The sequence below is a fragment of the Pimephales promelas genome, chromosome 19 (assembly GCF_988280905.1).
Source record: "Pimephales promelas chromosome 19, fPimPro1.hap1.1, whole genome shotgun sequence".
Lineage (NCBI taxonomy): Eukaryota > Metazoa > Chordata > Actinopteri > Cypriniformes > Leuciscidae > Pimephales > Pimephales promelas.
This window is the reverse complement of record NC_142787.1, coordinates 19,396,470-19,420,362: the sequence shown is the minus strand read 5'-3', so window position 1 is coordinate 19,420,362 and position 23,893 is coordinate 19,396,470. Positions and strand designations below refer to the sequence as shown.

At 37.2% G+C, this 23,893-nt stretch overlaps 1 protein-coding gene across 2 annotated transcripts in view; it reads left to right on the top strand.

Annotated features, from left to right (window-relative positions):
• mmp17a (matrix metallopeptidase 17a) overlaps nucleotides 1-23,893 on the top strand; it is an 81,443-nt gene that overhangs the window by 36,617 nt on the left and 20,933 nt on the right. For both annotated transcript variants that reach the window (XM_039687901.2, XM_039687900.2), the window contains exons 2-4: nucleotides 10,733-10,865; nucleotides 11,336-11,471; nucleotides 21,296-21,582. In XM_039687901.2, the coding sequence (XP_039543835.2) occupies nucleotides 10,733-10,865; nucleotides 11,336-11,471; nucleotides 21,296-21,582 (556 nt within the window). The remainder of the gene's footprint in view (nucleotides 1-10,732; nucleotides 10,866-11,335; nucleotides 11,472-21,295; nucleotides 21,583-23,893) is intronic.

Genomic DNA, 23,893 nt, shown 5'->3' with positions numbered 1-23,893 from the left:
GGAAGTCAATGGTGCCAAACAACTGTTTGGTTCCAATTGTTCTTCAAAAAATATCTTCCTTTGTGTTCAGCAAAAGAAAGAAACTCATACAACAACTTGAGGGTGAGTAAATGATCACAGAATTTTTGGGTGGAGCATCCCTTTATTAACCTATAACTTAAAACCTTAACTTATTTTTATTCTTAATTTATTAATTATTATTTAAGATTATTATAAGATACAAGAGTCTTATGAAATGTATTTTATTACCTCCGAAATTATGGGTTGTCTGGATTCTATGATTTAAAGCAACACTAAGTAAGATTTTTTACCTTAAAATAATGTTTCCAAAATCGTTTCAGTGGTTCGTTAAGTCATAACAGGGTGAAAGGCACTTATGCCTCTGCTTTGAGCAGTGAACAAAAGCGAGAGCTTACAAAAGCAACATAAAACAAGCTATTTCTTCATAAAATGTTCAGCTCAGAGATAAATGTTGGGGTCACAATGTTCAGGAAAACAATGCTCTCGTTTGTCGCAGAGATGTTATGCTCTAACAGCAGCATTACAGAATAGCTTAAAGCATCATTAAAGTTGAAAAACTGGAAAAGCATAATAGGACCCCTTTAATTACGTATATTACCATAAAAAAATTGTATGCATTAAGTCTTCATGTCACATAGTCCACATTTACACAGCAATAGAATATGGTTGTCAGTTCTGTATTTGAGCCTTTAATATGATTACATTCACACACAGATTTCAGTTACGTATTTATGGGAATGACAACCGAATTATACCCGAACTCACACCCATACATTTTCAGTGAATGGAACCTGACTGGACAACTATTGTATATCACGTCATACAGTGCAAGTCCTAGCATAGGTGTATACGATTTTCTTATTTCAGTCAAAGACAATCACAGTTATATTAAAAAAATATCCTGGCTCTTCTAAGTTTTATAATGGGAATGAATACTGCTTTTTAAAGCTACAAAGCTGCTGTTGTTAGGGCAGTCTGGGTGGTTACTAGGGCATTGTTAGGGTGTTACTACAGTATATTGCTTACTAGTCAAGTCTCCTATACAATCGGTTACTATACTGTCTCTATGGTGTAGATTTTTTTTTTTTTTTTTTTTGTCTGCCAGACAAACATTGTGCTGTTGATGAGGCGGGTGGTTACTAAGGTGTTGCTAGGAAGACAATACTAAATTTATTAATAGCCCAAGTCAAAAATATCTGATATTATAATCCTTTTAAAAAATCTCTATTTTTGTCTGCTAGGCAAACATCTTATATAAGATAGTTGTGAGCTAACATTTTGACAAGACAATATAATACATCAGAAAATATTAAACACCATCAATAAAACAAGCATCTACTTTATTCAGCAATATTTTCCATCTCTCTCTTTCTTTCACTGTCATTTTCTCTCCATCTTAGTTCAATGTGTCCATGATAATGAATGCTGCTGATTATTAGAGCATGCTGATTTAAATTAAATGTACAACTGTGAAGAAGCAAAAGTCAATGAGTCTCATTGACTAATAATCGCACACAAGTGTTCTCACTTATGTGAGCAGAACAAAAAATGATAATGTACAGTTCTGTAAAAAGGTCCGTATGTGCATAAATTTGATATAGCCTCATTCTAATGTTGATGAATCTGGATTATTGTACAGTAGATGAGCTCATACTCACACTAATTAGCAATACATACCCAAACTATCTGCTTTACGAGGGTGTTTACAACCTGAGCTGAGCTGATCAACAGATGTGGGCATTTTAATGATGATACCTCTTAAAAACACAAAATTTTAATCCAAATTCTAAGGAAGTACATGGATTCTTCACAGAGACTAATATTTAAGTGAAGAAAAATTCAAGATTGCAAAAGTGGTAAATGAAATGTTGATTGTTTAAAAATGTACTTTTTTCCATTCAATGCTGACAAGCAACAACCAAAAAAAATAAAAAATATATATATTTTTAAATAATTGTTTATCATAAGTAATTTTACGCTTTTTAGAATACCATATGGTTAGCTTAGCCACATACTAATGTTAAACTCTATTGCAATTAATAGTGAGCTGTTCAAGAGTGAGTCAAAGGACATAAAATTTAGGCTTATTTCTGTGTAAAATGTGCGCACAGGTTTTACGCACCGATATGAATGAGAGGTATGGAGAGAATAGACTTTTTTTTTTCTTTGTATTGTTGTGTTCAGTGTTTGCATGTTGTTTGACAATATGGATTAGTGCTGCTGGGATTAGGTTTATGAAGGAATTTGAGAGCGTTTTAGAATCCAAATGAAGTTACTTACACACTGCAGAGGTGAGATTTGGCAGCTCATGAGTTTGACTGTAGTGAGAAGAACACCAGAATAGAGATATAGGGATTACAACATGGCTCCTTCTGTGTTTGCTCTGCCCTCTGCTTCTATTCTGCTACAAAGTCAGTGTGACTTTAGAGGTTAAGTCCCATGGAAGTTCCACCTGTCCAGCGCTAGATCACCCCTTGGCCTGTGACATTTAGGAGGTTTGATCTGCAGATCCCCGGTAAAAGGATTGGTATTTATTATTATTTTGTTTTCCCCTTTTGAACTCATGTTCTCTGCGGTGAGACGTGAGTAGTGTGCATGAAGAGTTGGTCCTAACTAAAAAAGAAACTCAATTAAAAACCTTTTCTAAATTAGGTTGTAATTGAATTGTTAAAAAACAAACAAACAACAAACAAAAAAACATTTTTGTAAGTATTTGTTTATAATTACTTTAAATAAATAATTTCAATGTATGCATGTATTATTTTTGCGCTGTATGAGCTCTCTAGTGATATATACAATTATTTTGTTTCTAAATAAAATAATTTAAATGTTGGTTGTGATAAACTTTAGTTATCCGAGCCGTACCATACCATGCATTAGAAAAGTGCCAATAGTTATATATAATTACTATATAAGAGGCATGGAAGTTCGATAATTGGACAACAATATAAAACAACAATTCAATACCACTGAATTAGCAGACTGTAATTTGAATCAGATAGACAGAAAATGAAAACACTTTCTTGTCTGTCCCAAGTACCATGACAAGGGGAATATTTTTTCCTTAATTTGCAGCACTGAATTTTTCAATCTTTTCTCTAAAAATTACTCTTTTGTGTGAATTTGCTTGTCAAATAATGGCATTTTGTTAAAGATTATAACGTCTTTGACAAAAAAAACAAAACAAAACACAAGTTTGTGAGTGTGTGTGAATGTAGTGTAGAGAACAAGTTCTGACGTTCAAACAAATCCTGTTAAAGGGATAGTTCACTTTGAAATTAATTTTTGATATGTTTTAGCTTACCTCAAGGGCATCCAAGATGCAGGTGTCTTTGTTTACAGTATTTTCAATTTTGATGTTTTTCGGTCAAACCGTTGTTGTCTATCAGTCATACACTGGAGGTTTAGGGGGTCCTCCCTCGGTTCACCTCAAAAAGCATGCACAGAGAAGTCAAAATTAAACATGATTTAATGACTCGTAAATGTAAGTACACATTGATGGCCTAAGACACGAAACGAGCAGTTTGTGTGAGAAAACGAACAGTATTTATATCGTTTTCACCTCATGTAACCACAGCCATGTCCAACTGATCTGATGGCACGGGCGCTTCGGTCTGCACATGCGCCGGAAGTGATCTCTTGCTACGTCACTCATTGTGTACACAGAGATTTCAGAATTTTACCTTTCACTAAACATATTTAGATCGAAATCGTCTTTCATTGCAATTTCCTGTATATCTAAATATGTTTAGTGAAAGGTAAGTCTTTTTAAGGTATTATTTACAAATTAATAAATTCAATGCTTTTAAGGCTTTTTAAGACCCCGTTGGAACCCTGTTTTTTCTTTTTCTTTTTTTATCCAATGAATCGATGAATCGAAAAAATAATCAACAGATTAATCGATTATTAGAATAATCGATAGTTGCAGCCCTAGTTGCTTTGCTTCTTTTCAGAAATAAAACTTTGAGGCATTTTTTTCTGAAAAGAAGCAGAAGAAATGGACATGCTGCCACCTTTCCTGCATATTTGAGAAATATCCAGTGACGCAGACAGATTTAGAAAATATGGCGGACAGTGACTGACTGCTCTACAGATAAATGCTAAACCTTGGCTTCGAGGAAAACGAAGCAGTCAGCTTTAAAGATCACAAAGGAAAAATAACGTTTTTGGGGATTTTATTTTTTTTCTTCCAGAAGCCAACATTTTTTTGTTACTCATCCAAATGCATTTCTGAAAGATGTCAAGAAAGGAATGAAGCAGCAAAATATTTTTCAGAAATGCCTCAAAGGTCAGGTTTTATGAAAAACACAATGTTGGGAATAATTTACAAATATTTTATTGTAATTTGGCACATTTAGAAAATAAAAAACAGCGTAATGATTAGGTGTCACGCATGACATAAATGTATGCAAGTTTTTTATATTATTCTGAAACAAACTTCACCTTTGTAGCAGTCCTGTAGATTTTCCTTCATCATTTAATGATATAAGGTGCTCTGTGCCATTTGTGTACATGTGGAACCAATCGGTTTCCAATCATCTCTGATGGATCCTGAAAGTATTTGTATTTATATCTGAGCTTATTGAGTAAATGTTACTGCTCTTAAAAAATGTGAGTAAATATAATATCCATAAATATACCTAATTTACCTCATGCATTAAGGTACATAATGCCCAAAAAATTGTTCTTCCTGTTCCAAGGCTTTAACCGCTCATTGAAATCTTTCCTTGTGAAAAGACCTTTCATTCATATTGCCATTGACTGTCGTCCACGACTGTTAACTTCTCGGCGGCACATTAGTCTGTTAACCTTTCTCGGTGTGGCATAATGATCCATGACACCGCGTAGGGGATGAGGAGGAACATAGAGAATTGACGCAGTTAGGTCAGGGCTATAAATCTATGGAGTAAAAGTCTTCTGTGCAACCAAGAGACAGGAACTGGCTTTGATTCACCGTGCTGGGACTGTCTTGGTGTGGTGTGTGCGTGCTCTTCAAAGCATAAAAAGCTGTAGTGGAGTTTATTTTCAGGTTTTTCTAAGTTTATAGATTCTCCACTCATTCTATAAAGGTTTAATATACTGTACCTTTGACCATTCTCGCTGCCCTATACTAAACAATTCATAGTGACTTTTGAATTCCATGTGAAGAGAATCCTCACCTTTCCACTGGTTCATATTGAGCCTGATAACATGCTTGAAAATTCTAAGCACTGCTGAACACTGACCTTCACCATTGAACACATTTTCTCATCACCTCTGGACCGCCAGGGTTTATCCGTCTTTTGCAGTAATGCACTTGATCAAAGCCAGCAAGCCTGGCTGAGTTTTTTGGAAAGAGTTTTTTGGGTCTTTTGAAAAATGTTCCTCAGTAAAGCCTTCAACGTCTCTAACGTCTCTCTTAGTCCTTCCCTAACCATTAAAGGTGGTGAGATGACAGTCCTTACTAAATTTGAGAGCTCTGTCAGAAAAGTGGCTTGGCTCATAGCGTACTTGTGCAGACAAATCTGGCCCATGTCATGTCCTGAAAACCCCGACCTCCTTTTCTCTATAAGCTCCTGTTTTGTATCCAGCAAAGGCAAGAAAAGATGATTTATGAATTATGCATAGAGAGAGAGAGACAGAGAGAGAGTTGTTGGTTAGTTGAAGATTAGCATGAATGGCATATTCTGTTTGAAAATAAAAATTGTTTCACTGAATTGAAAGGTTGAAATGTAATGAACATTATTTCTTTAAGGTATATACAGTACCTCAAGCTATTGGAGACTGAAGTCATTCTGATTTTATTTGTAGGATTGCACCAATATGAACATTCTGGGTGACAAAATTCGGTAACACTTTACAATACGGGTGCACTAATATGCATTAATTCATGCTTAACTAATGCACAGATAATACTGAATTAAAGCTGCAGTCGGCAAGTCTGGCAGATTGAGTGGACTTAGGCAAAATTTTTAATGTTTACAACTCATTTGAGGACCCCCTCAAAAATGAGATGTTCCATCTCAAGGAGTTATCCTCCAATAAAATGATGATGAAATGATGATTTGGCCCTCCGCCACTATCAACGATTACCCTCCCACAGAGTTCGTGCTTGAGTGCGTGCACACCAGGTTATCTGTGAAAGCGACCGTCTCACCAGCATCCATCAACACCATGGATTATTTGGAGGTATGCTGCCCTGGCTAATCTACCAATATATTGCAATTGCTAATGTCATTTATACTCTAAATGAGCTTACTTGGTTTGTTAGTGTTCCGCCATCACTCTTCCTTACTGCGCGAACTTCAGGCGTGTGCATGTGACTGTAACGTGCGCGAGGGGTGGCGTGTGCCCGATCTGTGATTGACAGTCAGATCTCACACCCCTCTGCGCTGATTGCACCCGATGATCCGGGAGCGCTGGATTTTTGCAAAACAAATAACACGCTCCAGATGGAGTTGGAAGCTCTGGGTTTTTTTTCTAAAACCACTTTATTTATGTTGTTCTGTCAGATTATAGTGTCGATTTCACTGAATATGATCAAAAAAATGGTGCAGACGGCAGCTTTAATGTATAACTAATGAAGAACTAAGAACTAACATTAATTAATGATCACTGCATTAGCAACTAATAAAGAGTCTATATGTTTAATAGATTAAGTAATACATGAATTGCTATTAATTCAATGTGTCATTGTGTATTAATTCCTTAATAACATATTTTATTAACTAATAGTGTAAATTAATGTGTTAATTACTACAATTAGTCAAAGCTATGCACTTCAACTTCCAGTTGTCTGCTTTAATTCATCATTAGCTAATGATTTGCAAAGGTATCATTATGTTATGACTTTACTTGTTGGGGCACATCATTATTAACTAGTAATTTAGTAATTGTAGTAATTTGCACATGAATTTGCACTAACAATGAAGTAATTAATCATGTATTAATGCATATTAGTGCACCTGTCATATTATCTGGAAGTTGAAATACAAGGTTTGGCTCATTCTGGTAATTAACATAATAATTAACACTATTAGTTAAAAAATGAGTTATTATGGAATTAATCAACAATTACATAGTTAATTAATAACAATTCATGTATGAACTAATACATTAACCTTGCAGACTCAATTAGTTCCTAATGTGGTAATCATTAATGAATAGCTTAGATAATCATTAGTTACACATTAATTCATGATTATCTGTGCATTAGTTAAGCATAAATTAATGCTTATTAGTGCTCCCGTATTGTAAAGTGTAACCCAAAATTCTATATGAAATATGTTGCTTGAATAAACTAAAAATAAAACATTGTCTTGCCACATATGATGGCAAGATGCATTTTGCCACCAGTCTCGCATATCTGATGATTTTAGCATGAAGATAATTAAAATAACAATGCTGATGCGTGCTAACTCAGGATAGTAATATTAGGATGCCCCCTTAATGATCACACAGCAAGTTGTCCTTTTCTCTGGAACAGTGGACACTTGTACTTTGAGTTTTTAGATAACTGTGCTGCTGATAACAGCGTGCGATTTTCAGTGTGAATAATCTGTGTTGGTACTTGATGCTGTGTATTAGTATGTTTGTTTGTGTGTGTGTATGCATAGGAGATATGAGATATTGAGTAAGCGCAGTGCCTCGTCGTGCATCAATATTTCAGCCAGCGTGAAAAGAGCTCACACAAAGAGAGCAAGCATCTTCTCCACTCTTTTACACAGCTGGACAGTGTCAACACACAAATTGTGTCAGCTGGCAGAGAGGAGGGAAACAGGAGGCAGCAGTCAGCGCAGCACAGCGCCACAGCTGAAGAGGGCCATGATTTATCAACCCACGTAATGAATGACAACTTGTTAATATAGTCCTGTACAGCACTTTGAAGCTGTGGGTAATGTTTTTTTTTTTTTTTTTTTTTTGCTTTCTTTTTTGATTTATTAGAAATCATTTACAAAATCACATTCTGTAAAATGGTGTTTCTTTAGGCTAAAATTTTTGCTTTATTTTTTTAAATATTGCTATGTGATTTTTGTTTGTTTGTTTTATCCTGGAATTTATTGTGTTACAAATATAATTCCAAACCTTTTTTGCCTTTTATTGAACTCAAACGCATATATTTGTCAGACTTCACACCAGTTTTGTGGCGTTTTTTTTTTTTTTTTTTTTTTTTTTTTGACAGCAAGAACAAGATATTTTCACGTTTTGATCTATGACACGTTTGATCTATCCCTTTAAGTTATTCTCTTAGGTAAGGGGAAATCGCTCCTTAAGTATCATTCTTAAGGGAAAAACTTAAGGTGCTTTACACAACTGGGCACAGATCTTTTTGGTTAGATGTTGTTGACCCACTCATCCGCATGTCCTTTAGACACTTGTTCTATTCTTCTGTACTTTGACGTGATTCCCAATTCTTACTCTCTAGCCTTGGTAAAATGAAGCTAGAGATGAGTGTGGAGCTTGACAAAGGTTAGTTTCAAGAAGTGAACTTTTCAAGTTCAACTCTTATTCAGGTTCAAAGACAGAGCATAAATGCAATATTGATGGAGGTGTTAGCTCTACCTGATGTTCTAGTTCTTTTGCTGGTCAGTGTCATCATTTGTTACACTGAGGTGAAGGGGTTAGTTTGTGCGCTCCTGTTCTGAAAGACCTTGGTCTGTCCACGCACACGCACAGCACATCCTCATTCTTTTACTGGTACTCAAAAGGAAAAGCTCACATCATCAATGCCTTAACCAGCTTTGACATTTTAAATCGCTCTTATAATGTAGCCATAATGCTGTTTTTCTTCACAATAATGGTGGCATGATTAATCAAGCGAGAACCCTTTCAGAGATCATACATTTTAATGAACCTTATTACACTGGCGTTGTGTTTAAGCACAATACTATGTGAAATTAAGTCCATGCACAAACAGTTTGTCCGCAGGCTCAACTGATGTGCAGCTGGGACGCCTCCATGCTCTGCTGAGTTTGCTGCACTGGCACAAAACAACTTTACTAATGGAATCGTTTGAATTGTGAGGAGATGGTCTCAGTTATTGATCTGACTGGCAAAACAAGATTAAAATTCAACATAGTCTGGCATAATGCACAATTATAGAGAAAAGAAATCAGGCTTGAGTGTGTCAGAATCTTTAATATCGCCCTGATTTTCAACTTAAATCGATGCTTGTTAATAGTCATTCAGCACAATTGCAATAGTCATCAATGTCAAGTTGATGAGCTGCAGAGTTGAGTCAACTTAAAGTGAGTGGGTGATAGTAAGAGATGGTGATTGTCTCTTTAGAATCTGTGCTAGTGATTTCATGACGTTTGATCAACCACTCTTGACATTGAGGGGGATACGTATCAAACTGAATTCTGTAGTTTTATCGGGTTTTTTTTAGTGTGAGACAAACACTAAATACTAAAAAACATCCCATCACAGAGAATTCATCAAATCCATTGCTAATATTTACTAATGTTCGTGCTGTTTCTAGCTCACCTAAAATGATGCCTGAAGGATGATGTCATTAATTAGTCGATTTTTTTAAAGTTTTTTTAAGAAAATATTTAAAGGACTAACAGGATGGAAAGTGAAATTGAGAACAGGAGATATATGGCGTGGTTACCAATAAAAAAAAAAAAATTCCCAAGAAAGCTAAAACTTTTTAAGAAGAGTCAAACCTGAGAAAGCACTTGGGATATTTCTTAATAAATTGCCAGTACTGATGTTCATATTGACCGTTTTTTTACCGTCAACCGAAAGTAAACATTTTGACCCATAATTAAACGGTTCAACAGTTAAATACTATTTAGCCTATATTTGTTAACTCAAGGGGCACTTCGACACACGTGCCTACAGATATATTTTGCTGAGCAAGCAAAATGAAGCGAGCGAGCGATAAGAAGTAGGCCTCTTGTGTGGGACCATTTCGACAGAAACGACTACGAAGTACTTGCGAAATATGCTACGCGGTATTAAAATACAGCAGTAGTTACAAGTACAATGCAATATCACTTGCGACCCAAACATCCACAAGCAAATGAAAGTCGCTTCCCGAAGCTGGCCACTCTAGCGAAACGTTATATTTTTATTCCTTGTAGGCTATTCCCGGGACATCTATGCCATCAGATAGGGTGTTTACTACCGCAGGTCGAACTCAGCAGGCTGCGCTACAGACTTAACCCCTCATCATTTAGACATGTTAGTTTTTTTTTTTAACAAATACTTGACAATGTGTGCATTGAGGTAGGCCTGCTATTTTTATTTGATGAAAAAAGCATTTTTTCAAAGCTTCAAACTGATTCAGTGATTTCTTTGTTAATTATTTAAGTAAAAACTATTTAGTGTAGGCCTATTTTATGTTTTTTTTTATTTATATTATTTTATTCTGCTTTTCTCAGTTGTCACTGTTAAGTGCGTGACATTTGATGTGAATCCAGGTTCTGTTGTTGATCTGTTCTGCTGTTTGCACTTGAAAATCAACCTGTGAAAAAAAATTATCTAAAACACACTGATAAGTTTGCCATCTTTAGAAATCACAAAATGTAATATTTTAGCCAATTAAACCCTGTACATGTTCATGCCCCCATCAGGTCATCATTTAAAAAATGGATGAGGGATGCATGAAAATGCACTGCATTTGCTGTTAAAAACCTGCTTGTTGTCAGAAATTTATAATTTTAGCAAAAGCATTCTACTAATTTTGACAACAGTGCTCTTCAACTACACCTGCTTCCTACTACAGGATTGGCTGAGCAAGTTTGGGTATCTCCCACCCCCTGATCCTGTGAATGGACAGCTACAGACCAAGGAAGCTCTGACAAGAGCCATCAAAGCCATGCAGAGGTTTGGAGGGCTGGAGGAAACTGGAGTGCTAGGTTAGTACATGCATTTATTTTCAGAATAAAACTCTGGTCCACATTGTCCTTTGTTGTTCTCCTTGCATTTTTGGACGTTTTAAGAGATACATATTTCTCTTTTTTTTATAGTCTCATGTCCATTTATTAACGACTAACAGGATGGAAAGTGAAATTGAGGACATAGGAAAATATAAGGCTTAGGTTACTAATGAAAAATAAAAATCCCAAGAAAACTAAAACTTTTTAATTAGAGTCAAATCTGAGAAAGCACTGGGATATTTCTTAATAAATTGCAAATGGGGATGCTCATGATTGACCGTTTAACCGTTAACCGAAAGTAAACATATTTAAAAGACATCTTTCTCAATTTTTTATGGCTTACTTTAGCTAGCAGATTTTCTACAGGAATAAAAACGCATCATCTTATCTATTTGCATGCTGCACATGTGTCTGGGTCTGTATTTATGCATATATGTGTTTCCCTGCAGACCTAGCAACCTTGGGCTTAATGAAGACCCCTCGCTGCTCGCTGCCAGATGTGTCAGAGCCAGAGATGTCAGCAGGCAGAAGAAAGCGGGCACTAGCTCCTCAGAATAAGTGGAACAAGAGGCATCTTTCCTGGAGGTACATTCACCATATACTGTATTTGGGTCTGAAACTGAGTGATTGCTGTCAGACAGCTGTACATGTCAGAGATGCATTCAATACATTTGTATTTGAAACATTGTAGCCTCGTTGATAGTAAGAGCTGATGGAAAGAGTCAGAATTAGTGATGAAATTAGAAGAAATGAGAGTTCTTGGCCAAGGCTGAAAATTCTGGAGTCTGGACACACTGGGCTAAAAAATATTGCCGATTTTATTACAATAGATAATAACGGCTTGTATTCTAATTTTATAGTGATTTTTCTGAATTATTTTATTTAATTTTGATTTCTTAGCTAAAATATTGGCTTATTTTCTGAATTTATAGCAAGGAAGTATTGGGTTATATTCTGATTTTATGTCTTGAACATATTGGATAATACTCGAATTGAAATTTTGATTTTCTATCTAAAAATTTTGGCTTGTATTTTGGTTTTATTGCTATATATTAAAACTGGCTGTCAGAAATCCCTCAACTCGAGTTTTCCAATTTCAATCTGAGAAACTCTCCTCAACGCCAGTCTTAAGGCTGACTATTTTGAAGAAAGATTGACAATGTGAATGTCTGTTCTTAAAGTGTTTGTGTGTGTGTGTGTGTGTGTGTGTGTGTGTGTGTGCGTGCGTGCGTGTGTTGTGTGATATTGGCTTTTGTTTACAGACACTTTTCTTGGGTTTCATACCATGTTCTTTCCTGTTTCTCATTACAGAAGCCCACTGTGATCTCATATTCTTTGTGTTGTCAATCACAAAGGCTTACTCTCAATCCTCTCTTACCTATACACCTCTGCGACTACCTGTTATTTTTTTGTCTTTGGGTAAAACATCAATGTTTAGGCATGTTTGTTAGTTGTACCTAGAGTTATTTTATGACCTGCAAATTAGGTCTCTGTGCACATTCTCTGTGCTGGGAAATATATTGCCAATTGCCTTGTGATCAATATAGCATTTCAATGATACATTTATGTTCTTAATCATCCACACACGGATAAGATCATTTAAGAATTTATTCCAGATCCTTATGCATGTGTTTTTCCCATTTATCCTCATCTGAATTGCTTAATCAGTTGTAGGGTGTAATTTCGTGTCATTTAAATACCTCATAAAAATAGATTGATGGGTGCTGTTTTCTTTCCAGAGTTCCTATTAAAACAAAGTTGTCAAAAAAAAAAAATAGCCAATAGAGTGCAACATTGTTAATGAACAATATTTTTGGTCCAGATTCCCAGAAGAGATGCATTTTATAAGCAACAGCACATTCTCACTCGTACCTATACAAACTATATTTTTTGTGTTGTCAAGATAGAAAATTATTTTATGTCAAGACTGTCTGTCAAAAACATTTCAGAAAAAATACATTTAATTCAACATCTGTCAGTCATTTTATAAGCAAAATATGAATAAATGAAAGCCGTTGGCTTATAGAAAAGAACGTCCTGATGAATGTCTCTCGTTCAAAAACAGACGCATGCAAATAAAACTTATGACGCAGAAAGCACTAGTCCATGCACACAGCACATGCATAATACAGTCCTCAGAGCAGGCTGTACAGGTGGTCGATTAGAATGAGAAAAGCACGGATACGTTTTCAAATGATAAAGGACAATAGCCAGGCCGCCCAAACCGACCACTACAGTCTTTTTTCGAAAATTGAATCCCATGCCGCAAGAGTTCTTATCAGGTCCCGCTGTTCCCGCGGGTGGAATCCAGACAGCACAGGGTACACCTTTAGTGTAATTTTCCTCGATTGCTTTCATTGAAAGAACTTTGGCATCAATACACAGACGCAATGGGCATGGGATTTTTTTGTGATTAAATTATATATTGAAATAAATCATACATATTTTTTTGCATTCATTTTATTACATTTTTTATTTACACTATTTGGACATTTGAACACGTAACCCGACCCCTACCCTTAAACCTACATTGTATATAATATAATATAATATAATATAATATAATATAATATAATATAATATAATATAATATAATATAATATAATATAATATAATATAATATAAGGATATTGGATTTGGATAAAAGCATCTTCTACCAAATGAATAAATCATATACAGAAGATACACAGAAGAAAGAAATTCATACAGATTTGGAACAACATGAGGGACATTTGAGAACCTAGTTTTGAGTGAACTAATGCAGAGACATTTCTGACATTTTAGAGCTGTGTTGTGAACAACTTCAACACATACATGATGGTCCAGATTAAATTGCACTAGAAATCTGACCTCAAAGACATGCAGCTTAATAAATGTTTGGCTTTCTGACTCATCGGGGTCCTTTGACAGTTTGACCAGTTGCTTTAAGGCTACACAGGAAGGGGTTCCCTTAAAAATCCCTCAGAAATGCAGCAATGATGCATTTATCAATGAAAAATAATATATCTATTTAGCTAAATAATATGTACGGATATTTTAAAAATCCCTCTGGATACATTTCAATGGTTTAACGAATAAAAGTGTGACATATTACACAACACTATATCACGCTGGCCTTTGAAGATAATTGAATATGACGTGTGTGACTCATAGTGCGTAATCATCATACACTTCAGAGATACAGATGGGGTCATAAATCTGTTGTTACATTTAGCTTAGCATTTATAATCTCGTTTTTGACCTTTTGACATTTTTAAATGACTTCTAAGCACTTCGTCATTCCACACACTGTATAGTAGAATGAGCTTTTTGGAAGCAACATTGTGTGACTATTCAAATGTATTTTCTTGGCAAATTTGGAGTCAAAAATAATTAAATATAGCCTATACAATTTGCTATTTGACACCTGTGGTTCCTTGATTTCCTCATTCTGTCTCCCTCAGCATTTTGGATTTTTTTGTTTGTGTGTGAACTTAATTTTAGCTTGAATCTTCCTTCTCTGAGTTAATAAGTTTAGGCAGACTCAGACGAGTGACCTCATCAGACCCGCCGAGTTCTGGCTGGGGTGAAATGACTCCCATAACTGTGCTGGGAGAACTCTATCAGTTCTTGTAAAATGTATGTCAGGAGCTTTGAACCCCTGGTTCATTTGTAGCGACAGAGGTGTGCCTGTATACCAGCAGAGAAGCCAGTCGCTATAATAAAGCCTGTAATGGCTTGTTTTAGGAGCAGTGATAAAAAGCCTTTCCAAGCCAATTGAAAAGGGCTGTACCGAAAGAGACAGGAAGGGAGAAGGGACTATGATTCTGAGTGATTATTGCACTGCACTATCATACAGGTTTGTGTGAGGAGAGATCTTTTAAAATTGGTTAGAGCAAGGGAAGAATCAATAACAGCAAATGTACAGACAGTATAAAACTCTGAGCTTTTGATCAGCACAGGCTGACAGGTTTTGGCCTCTTTATATGCATCAAGATTCTTACAGTAAAGGACGCAACTCTTTCTGCAGTTAAATTGCAAGAAAATATCTTTTTTTTCTGTAAAAATATCTAAACAACATTAAATATTAATGTAACTATTTTAATTGACAAGAATAATTTTACAAGTACATTTCCAAATGTTGTTTTTGTTTTAAGCATGAACCTCATTTAGAGTACATTTTGTTCAGTTTAAAGCAACACTAAGTAAGATTTTTTACCTTAAATGTGCTATTTGTAACTTTTCTTCTAAAATGAATCCTTTTTTATTGCCTGTGTGTAAAGGGGTTGTTATCACACATTACAATGATCCACTTGTCGGGTTTTGCCTCTGAAGGCCAGTAGTCCTATTTCTATGTAAAGTCTCTAGGTCGGATTTTCTGCGAAATCCATCGGATGTGACGTGCATGCACGCTCCTGAGCCTCTCTCCTTTTTATATATGTGACGGCACTGGAGTTAAGGACATGGAGTCTAACAACACCAAAAAACTCCTGCCTCCAGCACAACACAGACTCAACTTAACACAGATTCAACACAAACTCCACATAAATATAAAAAAACAAAACAAAAATGTATCTGCTGAAGCTCGTCAAGCCAAACGTGATTCGGATCGACTTAGGACGAAAACACGGATCAACATCGGAAGAGCGTTTGAATTACGGAGACCTCTGATATTGTGATAAATTACAAGTTTTCAGATATGTTAAACTGTAATGAAATAGCATTCTTAAGTAGGTGCTTTAGGATGTTACTTTTATTTTATGTACTAGATCTACTGTCTTATTAATTATTTTATTATTTTTTCACCTATGTTGACATTGCTGATTGTGAAAAATACACAAATAGTCAATGAAATGCCTTATGCTAGATCACACCTCAAATGTAACGTTATCATGGTATGAGCATGGAAAAATTGACCCTTCGCTATAAGCCACGCCCGAAAACCGCCACTGGCCAATCATGTCTTAGCAGCCGTAACTATAAGCGGGAGGTCTGGCAAGCTTTCGAACGATGGAAACATGCTGAAGCATTGTGCGTATGGATTGTGCAAATCTGATACCGGTATACTAAAAGTTTGGACACGGGAGAGGAATTGTTTTCCTTCCAGATTGGCGTGATCTAGCATCTATGTGCGAGACCCATTCACAACTACTGGTAAATGTCGACATGCAGCTTAACAAAAACACCTATTGCTTTGAAATATTGACGGTTCTTTGGTCATAATGATAACGTAAAATAAGATGATTAAAGAGACAAGACAAAGGCTCACTGACATACTTTAAAATATATTTCAGCATTTTGTTAATCGACGTCCTAACGTTATCCCTTACCAAGTAACTTAACCCAATCCGATCGCGGCTCTTCCGGAATTAGCGTTATTCCACAAGATTTATTGATTAGCTGTTTGATTTATAATTATTAAGATTATTTTCACAAACCCTGCTGTGTATGAACATAGCTGTTCCTCAATTTGTGTTTCCCATTTGAACGGTCAGCGTATGAGGCGCTGCTGCTTGCGCTGGGACTATAACGTTAGGCTTTAACTTCAATTTTTAAGAAATTATTCTCTAATCGGTTGCATATAATGTCGTGAATATATCCCTCGAATGCATACTGTAGTCCCTTTTGTCTTGCTCTCTCAGATATTTCACTTGTTCGCCGAAAATTACTAATTATCTCATTGAAATGTCTGACACCGGGTGCATCCACACTATAATAGATGGGCCAGCCGCGAAAGCTTGACAGGCGTAGCAACAGTAACTAGGGAGGGCGGGGCTTAGCGAAGGGTCAATTGGTTGCAATCACCGATAGAGGCCGCTAAAAAATACATATAGCACCTTTAAAATAATGTTTTCAAAATTGTTTCAGTGGTTCATCAAGTCATGACATTTTGAAATGCACTTATGCCACCACTTTGGTCCTTTATCTGATGGATATCCAGATCGGGTTGTGTTTCTGTAGTCCGAATGAGACATAAGAAAACTACAAATTTGACTTGCTTTACGGACAGCGCTACAATTGCCGATAGGTGGAGCGTACTCGACAGTAGACGACAACTACATGTAAGAAGCAGCCGGTTCAGCTTTTGAATTGTCATCATGATTCCAAAGCCGGTGCGGGATAAACAGAGTGTGTGCGTGCGCGTGCGACAGTAGTAAAAATAAGGTTCAGGCAGAGCTCGTCTAACGGAGAGCCTTGGCACTTCCTATTAGCCCTATTGTGTATCATCTTGGTTGCAGTTCCATTAGAATTCCACTGGAGGTAATCGCGGGCGAGTGCAGAATGAATGGGAGTCTACACTCTAAAAAATGCTGGGTTGTTTTAACCCAATTTTGGGTCAAATATGGACAAACCCGAAATGTTGGGTTAAAAATGTAATGTAAAAATTTAACCCAACGGCTGGGTTAGTCCATATTTGACCCAAAGTTGGGTTAAAACAACCCAGCATTTTTTAGAGTGTATGGGGCTAAACAGCTAAATGTGTCTCTTTCACCTGCTTGTCGTTAAACCAAAATAGATTTTATTGTTGATTCCGCAAGTTCAATATATATTATAGGCCAAAAGTCGAATGAACGAGTACTTATGTCCTTTTGATTTCTTACAGGTTAGGCTGTTGCTGGCCGGAACACGCTAGCATTCTGCTATTGTGTGACGTCATCACATTTTTGAACGGATTTTTAGAACAGATAAGTGAACTTAATAATGCAATTTTCAGCTGAGTGTATTTTCTTAGCCCTCCCTTTTGAATGCAACTTTCAAATTACTTGACAAAAAATTACATCCTGAGAAAAGTGGATTTCTGGGGGTGAAACCCCATTGACTCCCATTCATTCTGCACTCGACCGCGAGCGCCCCCGCATGGACAGAGACGCGTTACTGCAGCCAGTCCAGAACCCCGAAGTAACCAGCCAGTGCCAATTCTCTTCAATTAGACATTCTCTGGTTCAGGTCAAGCTGTCCTCAATGTATTCAAAGCACATGGACCATCATTGTCAAGTGGAGACTGCTCCTCATCATGACTCCATCACTCCACATTAGACCCTCACCATACTCTAGGGCTCCTGCCTGCTTGTTAACACTCTCATTAATTACCCACATAGATTAGGAGTGATTGCTTTGAAGACAATGTGTATTTTCCCCCCAGACTCACATTGTGTGTCTTTGGGGTTGATTTCCCAAACTGATTAGTAGGGAGCAGAGTGAAATGGCTTCATGATAAGCATCTCTTTCCTCACCACCCTCCATTACTCCCATCACATTTCTATCTATCAAACCCCATTGACGCTCCTAATCCTTTCTGTGCCGGTTGAAAATGGGAACAACTCTCACAATTGCTAAAATATGCTTCAGGCAATACCCAATGAGAGTGTGAAGGAGCTGTTGTGTGATTTCTGTATCATGGGCGTCTATGTGCTCGCTTGAGCATCAAGGCCAGATGCCGGCTGAGGGCGGAGGTTGTAAATCATCATGCTGTAGTTTAGCTAGATAATCCCACCCATGTCCAAAGGACTCAAATGACGGTAATCTTTCAGGGTTGGATTTCTTTTCATCCCTCATGGCGCGTGTCTGTTTGATTGGAGAAAGTATCTAAAAACCATATGACTGAATAGCCTGGGGAGATCTTTAAAGGGATAGTGCACTCAAAAATCAAGATAATGTTCTCAATTATTCACCCTCTTGTCGTTCAAAACCTGCATGACTGACTTTCTTCTGTGGAAAAACAAAAGGCACAATTCTTTTGCAGTTATAATAAATGGAGTCCAGAACTTTCAAGCTTCAAAAAGAATGCAAGCATCATAAAAGTGGTCCAATATGATTCATACCCTATATCAAGTCTTCTGAAGTGAGTTTTCAACTACTGCGAATCATTCGCGAGTCAGTTAGTTGAATTCAAGAACCAAATCAGTCTGATTTGTGACAAAAAAATCAGACTGGTTTTGTAAAATGGATCATTTGATTCATTGAAAAATCTCATGAATGCTCATGAAGCATATAAAGATTTTCAGTGAATAACAAATTACATATTTCTGCTTCACTCTAGAAAATATTTTCATCATGGGATCATTTTATGGATTTAGTTTTAATTTATTTGTGTTAATTTATTTTAAATTTGAATAAAATTGTATGAATTATACAGCTCGTAAATATACTTTATCAATTGAATAAATTGAGATATACCATTAAACATGAACGTATTATTCAATAATTTAAGACCTTTCTCCTTATATAGAATCATCTTGGCATTATGGATCTCTTTAAAATTGAGTTATATTATTATAAGAGTGAATTTGAGGAATCTTTCCTGTAAAACACCCATCACTCTCAGTGTCAGTAGTTGTGAGTGTGGAGGATTGATTTGATGTGTGATTATCACCATACTGTAAATGTCCTGTCTGGACCACTGATCTGCAGGGGTAAGACTCGCTGTGAGAATTACTACAGAATAGAGGAAATGAGTTCTTTTGAACATGCTCCTCCTGATTTCTATTTGCCATTTTCTCTCTTTTTATCCATTTCCCCTCTTGTCTGCCTAATCAGTCTTGTATCACATGGAGACAAAGAAGGGGGATTGTAACTGAAAATTAAGCTTTAACATTTGAGCGTTTACATGCTGCTGGGATGGCCAATCTTCCCAGAGGCACTTTGTCTGTCTTTCAGGTCAGCTGCCACTGCTAGTGCCTGTATAATAACCAGACGACATGGAGAAAAAAAGAGTTTCTTGATCATTCTCCAATTTATGCCGGCCGTCTATTGAAACCCTGCCGAGGGCACATTATGGTGAAAAAAGATGGAAAATTTAACTTAAAATTCATACTCGCACAGGAGCATGTGGACCATAGCATGTGACTATATGGGACATTGTATACTTACAGGGCAAATTGAACTAATTTATTTAATGTAAACCTGAACAGACAAAAAGAAACACAATTATGCCAAAATGCCAGTTTTTGGCGGGTGTCCTCCTCATAAGCAGCCTTAAATTAGTTGAAAAGTCTTTAATGAACATCGAGTTCAACAAATCCGTGTCAAGTCTTAAAGTGATAGCAGCCTAATATCTCTGCTACAGTCTGATTAAATGTTAATCAAACAGCAAAAGACAAAGAGAACATCACTCACTGCTCTTGACTGAATAACTTTTGTAGCTTTAAAAAAGATTAATCCATATTTCCATGGAAATATTAAAGTAATACTTTCTAAAATAACGGTCGCCTTAAACTCACACTAGGGGGCTCAGCTATAATATTTAAACTTGCGTGTGAAAGGGTTACAAGTGCATTTTTAGTTGAATTTGGGAAACCATTTGAAACATTTGTTGTTGAGATATTTAAATCACTTGTGTTTAATTTGTTCATTGCAAACAGATGGAGGTCGGTACATTTTGCCAAAAAAAAAAAAACGGATTTTCAATTGGGAATCGGGATTGAATAATTTTGATTACAACTGCATAATATACTTTATATGCTGTTTTCTATACTTTATCTTTTTGTCTTTTCTGTTTATATATTTTGTTTTCTAATTTTATAGGCCACACCGTGAACATGAGCACACATTGTACAGTATTTCACCTTAAATTCCTTCTCAAGCTTTAGATTTGCATGTGAAATACTTAAGGGGTTAACGGCGTATCTGGCACAAGTCAAGCAGAAGAGCATCGGGGTGAGATGAATCAATGTACAAACGGTGTGGCACATCACATGGAAAATGTTAGCACACAAAGAGGTCACTTAGCTCATTGTAAATTCAGCTGGGTGCAGCGTTAACCTTGGCACAGCACTATTGTGCATCACCTGCCTTTCTATTTGAACCAACCTGATTGTAAACTCATTGTAGAACCAGCTGTTACCACCTAAACTGCCAAAGAACTTGACTGAATTTACATATTAACCTTGAGCAACCGGTGCAAATACGTTACCAGCACCCAAAGATGTTCTGCAAATGTAATAGAATGCATGAACTCGGTGCTTGTGCAGAAAGGATAACTGTATTCTGTGCAGAAGGTACAATTCTTAGTGGGCACTTACCGAGCCAGCACTTCAAAATTAATTTCTCATCGATCTGTGTCTGTGCTTGGAAACAGGACTCAAATTGTCCTTGGAAGTGATTACCATGATTGTGGGGTTTAGTGGACCTCCAAATCACACATACTGGTTTCCGAATTACCTTGAGTGAAATAGAAAAGAGGAAGATGGGAAGAAGATGTGTTGTAACTGTTGTGTATCCTAAACGTATTACCTTGGAAGTAATTCTGAGTTAGACAGAACCGCGAGACAGGATTTTAGAGCTGCTTTTGACAGACTGCTGAATGCCTTGTCCTATTTATGCATTCAAAAGCACTGTGGAGTCTTTCTTCTTGCACTCTTGGTGGTCCTACAAAGGGAATCTTGTCTATTTCAAGCCGTAGTTTCAAACTCATGTTTCTGCTCTCACAGGGTGAGGACGTTTCCAAAGGAGTCAGTTTTGCTAGGTCGAGACACGGTGCGGGCGCTCATGTACTACGCACTGAAAGTGTGGAGTGACATTGCGCCACTGAACTTCCATGAGGTGGCGGGGAATGAGGCAGACATTCAGATTGACTTCACCAAAGCGGACCATAATGACGGATACCCTTTTGATGGACCCGGTGGTACAGTGGCCCACGCCTTCTTTCCCGGAGAACGATTCACAGCTGGCGACACACACTTTGATGATGATGAAGCCTGGACCTTCAGGTCGCCAGGTAAGAAGTCTTTTTTTATACACAACATTTATGTATTTTTGTGTACATGTATTTTATGTTATATATATATATATATATAATGTCAAAGATGTTAAATGTACAGGTAGACGGGTAGAGATTGTTTCTGATTGGATCTGACAAGCTAAAAAGACTGCTGTCTATACTCTCCTGACTCTTTTTCTGTCTGGGACTGTCCCAGAAGCAGGTGTAATTTCTCAAGACAACTTTTTCAATGATGTCTCTCAGGTAACAGACATTTTTTGTGCGGTATTCCAAAACTTGGATCTGAAGCCAAGGAGGCAAGGCCTGTCTGAAAGCAACAGATGCCGTAGTCTCAGTTCCTCATTCTCCTCTCTTGAGCCATAACCTGGCTCGACCATCTCCAGGATGCATTTCCTCGCAAACCAAAGGTGCACATGTTTGCCGAGAGGCTGCGCTAACCACAAGGCTGATAATTAGCATGGGGGCAGGAGGGGTTCCCATTACACAAGCCTGCCCAGTGAGTGAACTCTGATAGGATTGGTTGAAACAACCCTTTGCATCCCAACTTTGCTCTCTTGTGGCTATGGTCCATATGCTCATGGACAGCAGTGGAGTCTGCCCCAATTAGGCCACCCCCCCATCAGAGGAGCAGCTGTTTGCTCAGGCCTTTGGCAGGTGCAGATGTAATATGAGGGACTGAATGATGAGAGAGAGAGAATTAGGGAGGGAAAAGTCCTACTTAAAAATCACAAGCCTTTCACCACCCACTTACACCGTCTCAACATACACAGCTAAGCGCTGCGCCCTCCCTCATCTCTTAGTTCAGCTGAAGACAAGCCCTCCACCTCTTCGTGTGTGTTCAACTGACCCTTCACCATAACATGGCCATTTTCATGTTTTCACTTCATTAGCTGTCCATCTAATGAGCACCTGCACCTGGACCTGCCATACGGTCATCAATTATTCCTGACTCATCATTATTCATTATGGGCCGTTGTAACAGGCCCAAGATTTTTACATCAGGCAAAAATTTCCTGATTTACTGTTATTTTTTGGCTTTCCGTCTGCCCTCTGAGACTATCTAATAAGAAAAATCAAAAATTTTAATATGCATACACCACTGTTCAAAAGTTTTTGGTCATTAAAACGTTTGTCTCTTATGCTTACATTTTGTTTTTTAAATAAAAATGCAGTACAAATTTTCAGCATCATTACTCCAGTCTTCAGTGTCACATGATCCTTCAGAAATCATTAAAATATGCTGATTTTTTATTAAAGGGACAGTCCACCCATTTGCATTAAGCTTTCCATTGTTGGAAACCCAGTCATACTATTGAATGGTCGTGCAACACTTGCTCATTTTCCCCTGAGACGAGACAAGTCCGCTATTTACCTTTTTCACTTCCTCCCATAATGATGCAAAAATCGTCATTTTAAGTCATTGTAAGAGGAAGTGTAAGGGGGCTGGACCTAATGCGCCAACAGATCTATCACAGATCAGTGACAGTGCGTTTGTTTTCATTGGCAGAATCTTTTGAAAATATGGACAAAGGTACTGAATACACTGATGGATGCATTATGGAGGATTGGGATTAAACATAGTGTCAGCCATCTTTTTTTTGGAAGCCTCTTGTTCTGTGGACAAAGCTGAGTAGTAGGTTACCAATCCCTTTTTCCGGACATGTCCGGGATTCAGCTTTTGCTTTCTGTAGTCTCCATTAATTGTTTACTTGCGCAGCTTTTGTTTCAATCTAACTGAGCTCATTCCGATTGGTGAATTTGAATGTAGTGTTTACGTAAACACTAAATAAGTGATTGGTCGATGTGCGTTTTAACATTGTTAAGAAAATTCCCACTCCTCCGTGAGAGATACGAGACCGAATGGAGGTGTTGCTCATCGGTAATCACACCACAGGCTTCGCGCTGTCCTTCCGCGGCCCTCAGTCTCGTCCTGCTCGCCACAGTATACATAATGAATGGCGACTAAAGAACGTAAAAGCCGAATTCCGGACATTTTGGGCGATCTTAAAACATATTTTCGGGCAGACTAATCATGGAGACTCACTAGACTAGCCTAGACTTGTTGTTTAACTAATTCACTCTGTTACTGATAGGCGTGGCCTCCTAGGGCAGCGAAGCAAGTGCATTCTGGGAGTTGTTGTCTTTTATCCACATAAGCCAAAAATACATTTTCTGGGTTTTGTCAGTCTGGAAAGTTCCAAATTCAAAAATAATTTCACATTTCTTCTACATAAATGACCTATTTTGAATCTCACAGACCCCAAACCTTTGAACAGGATAACAGATTAACAGTGTTTAGGCCATTTTT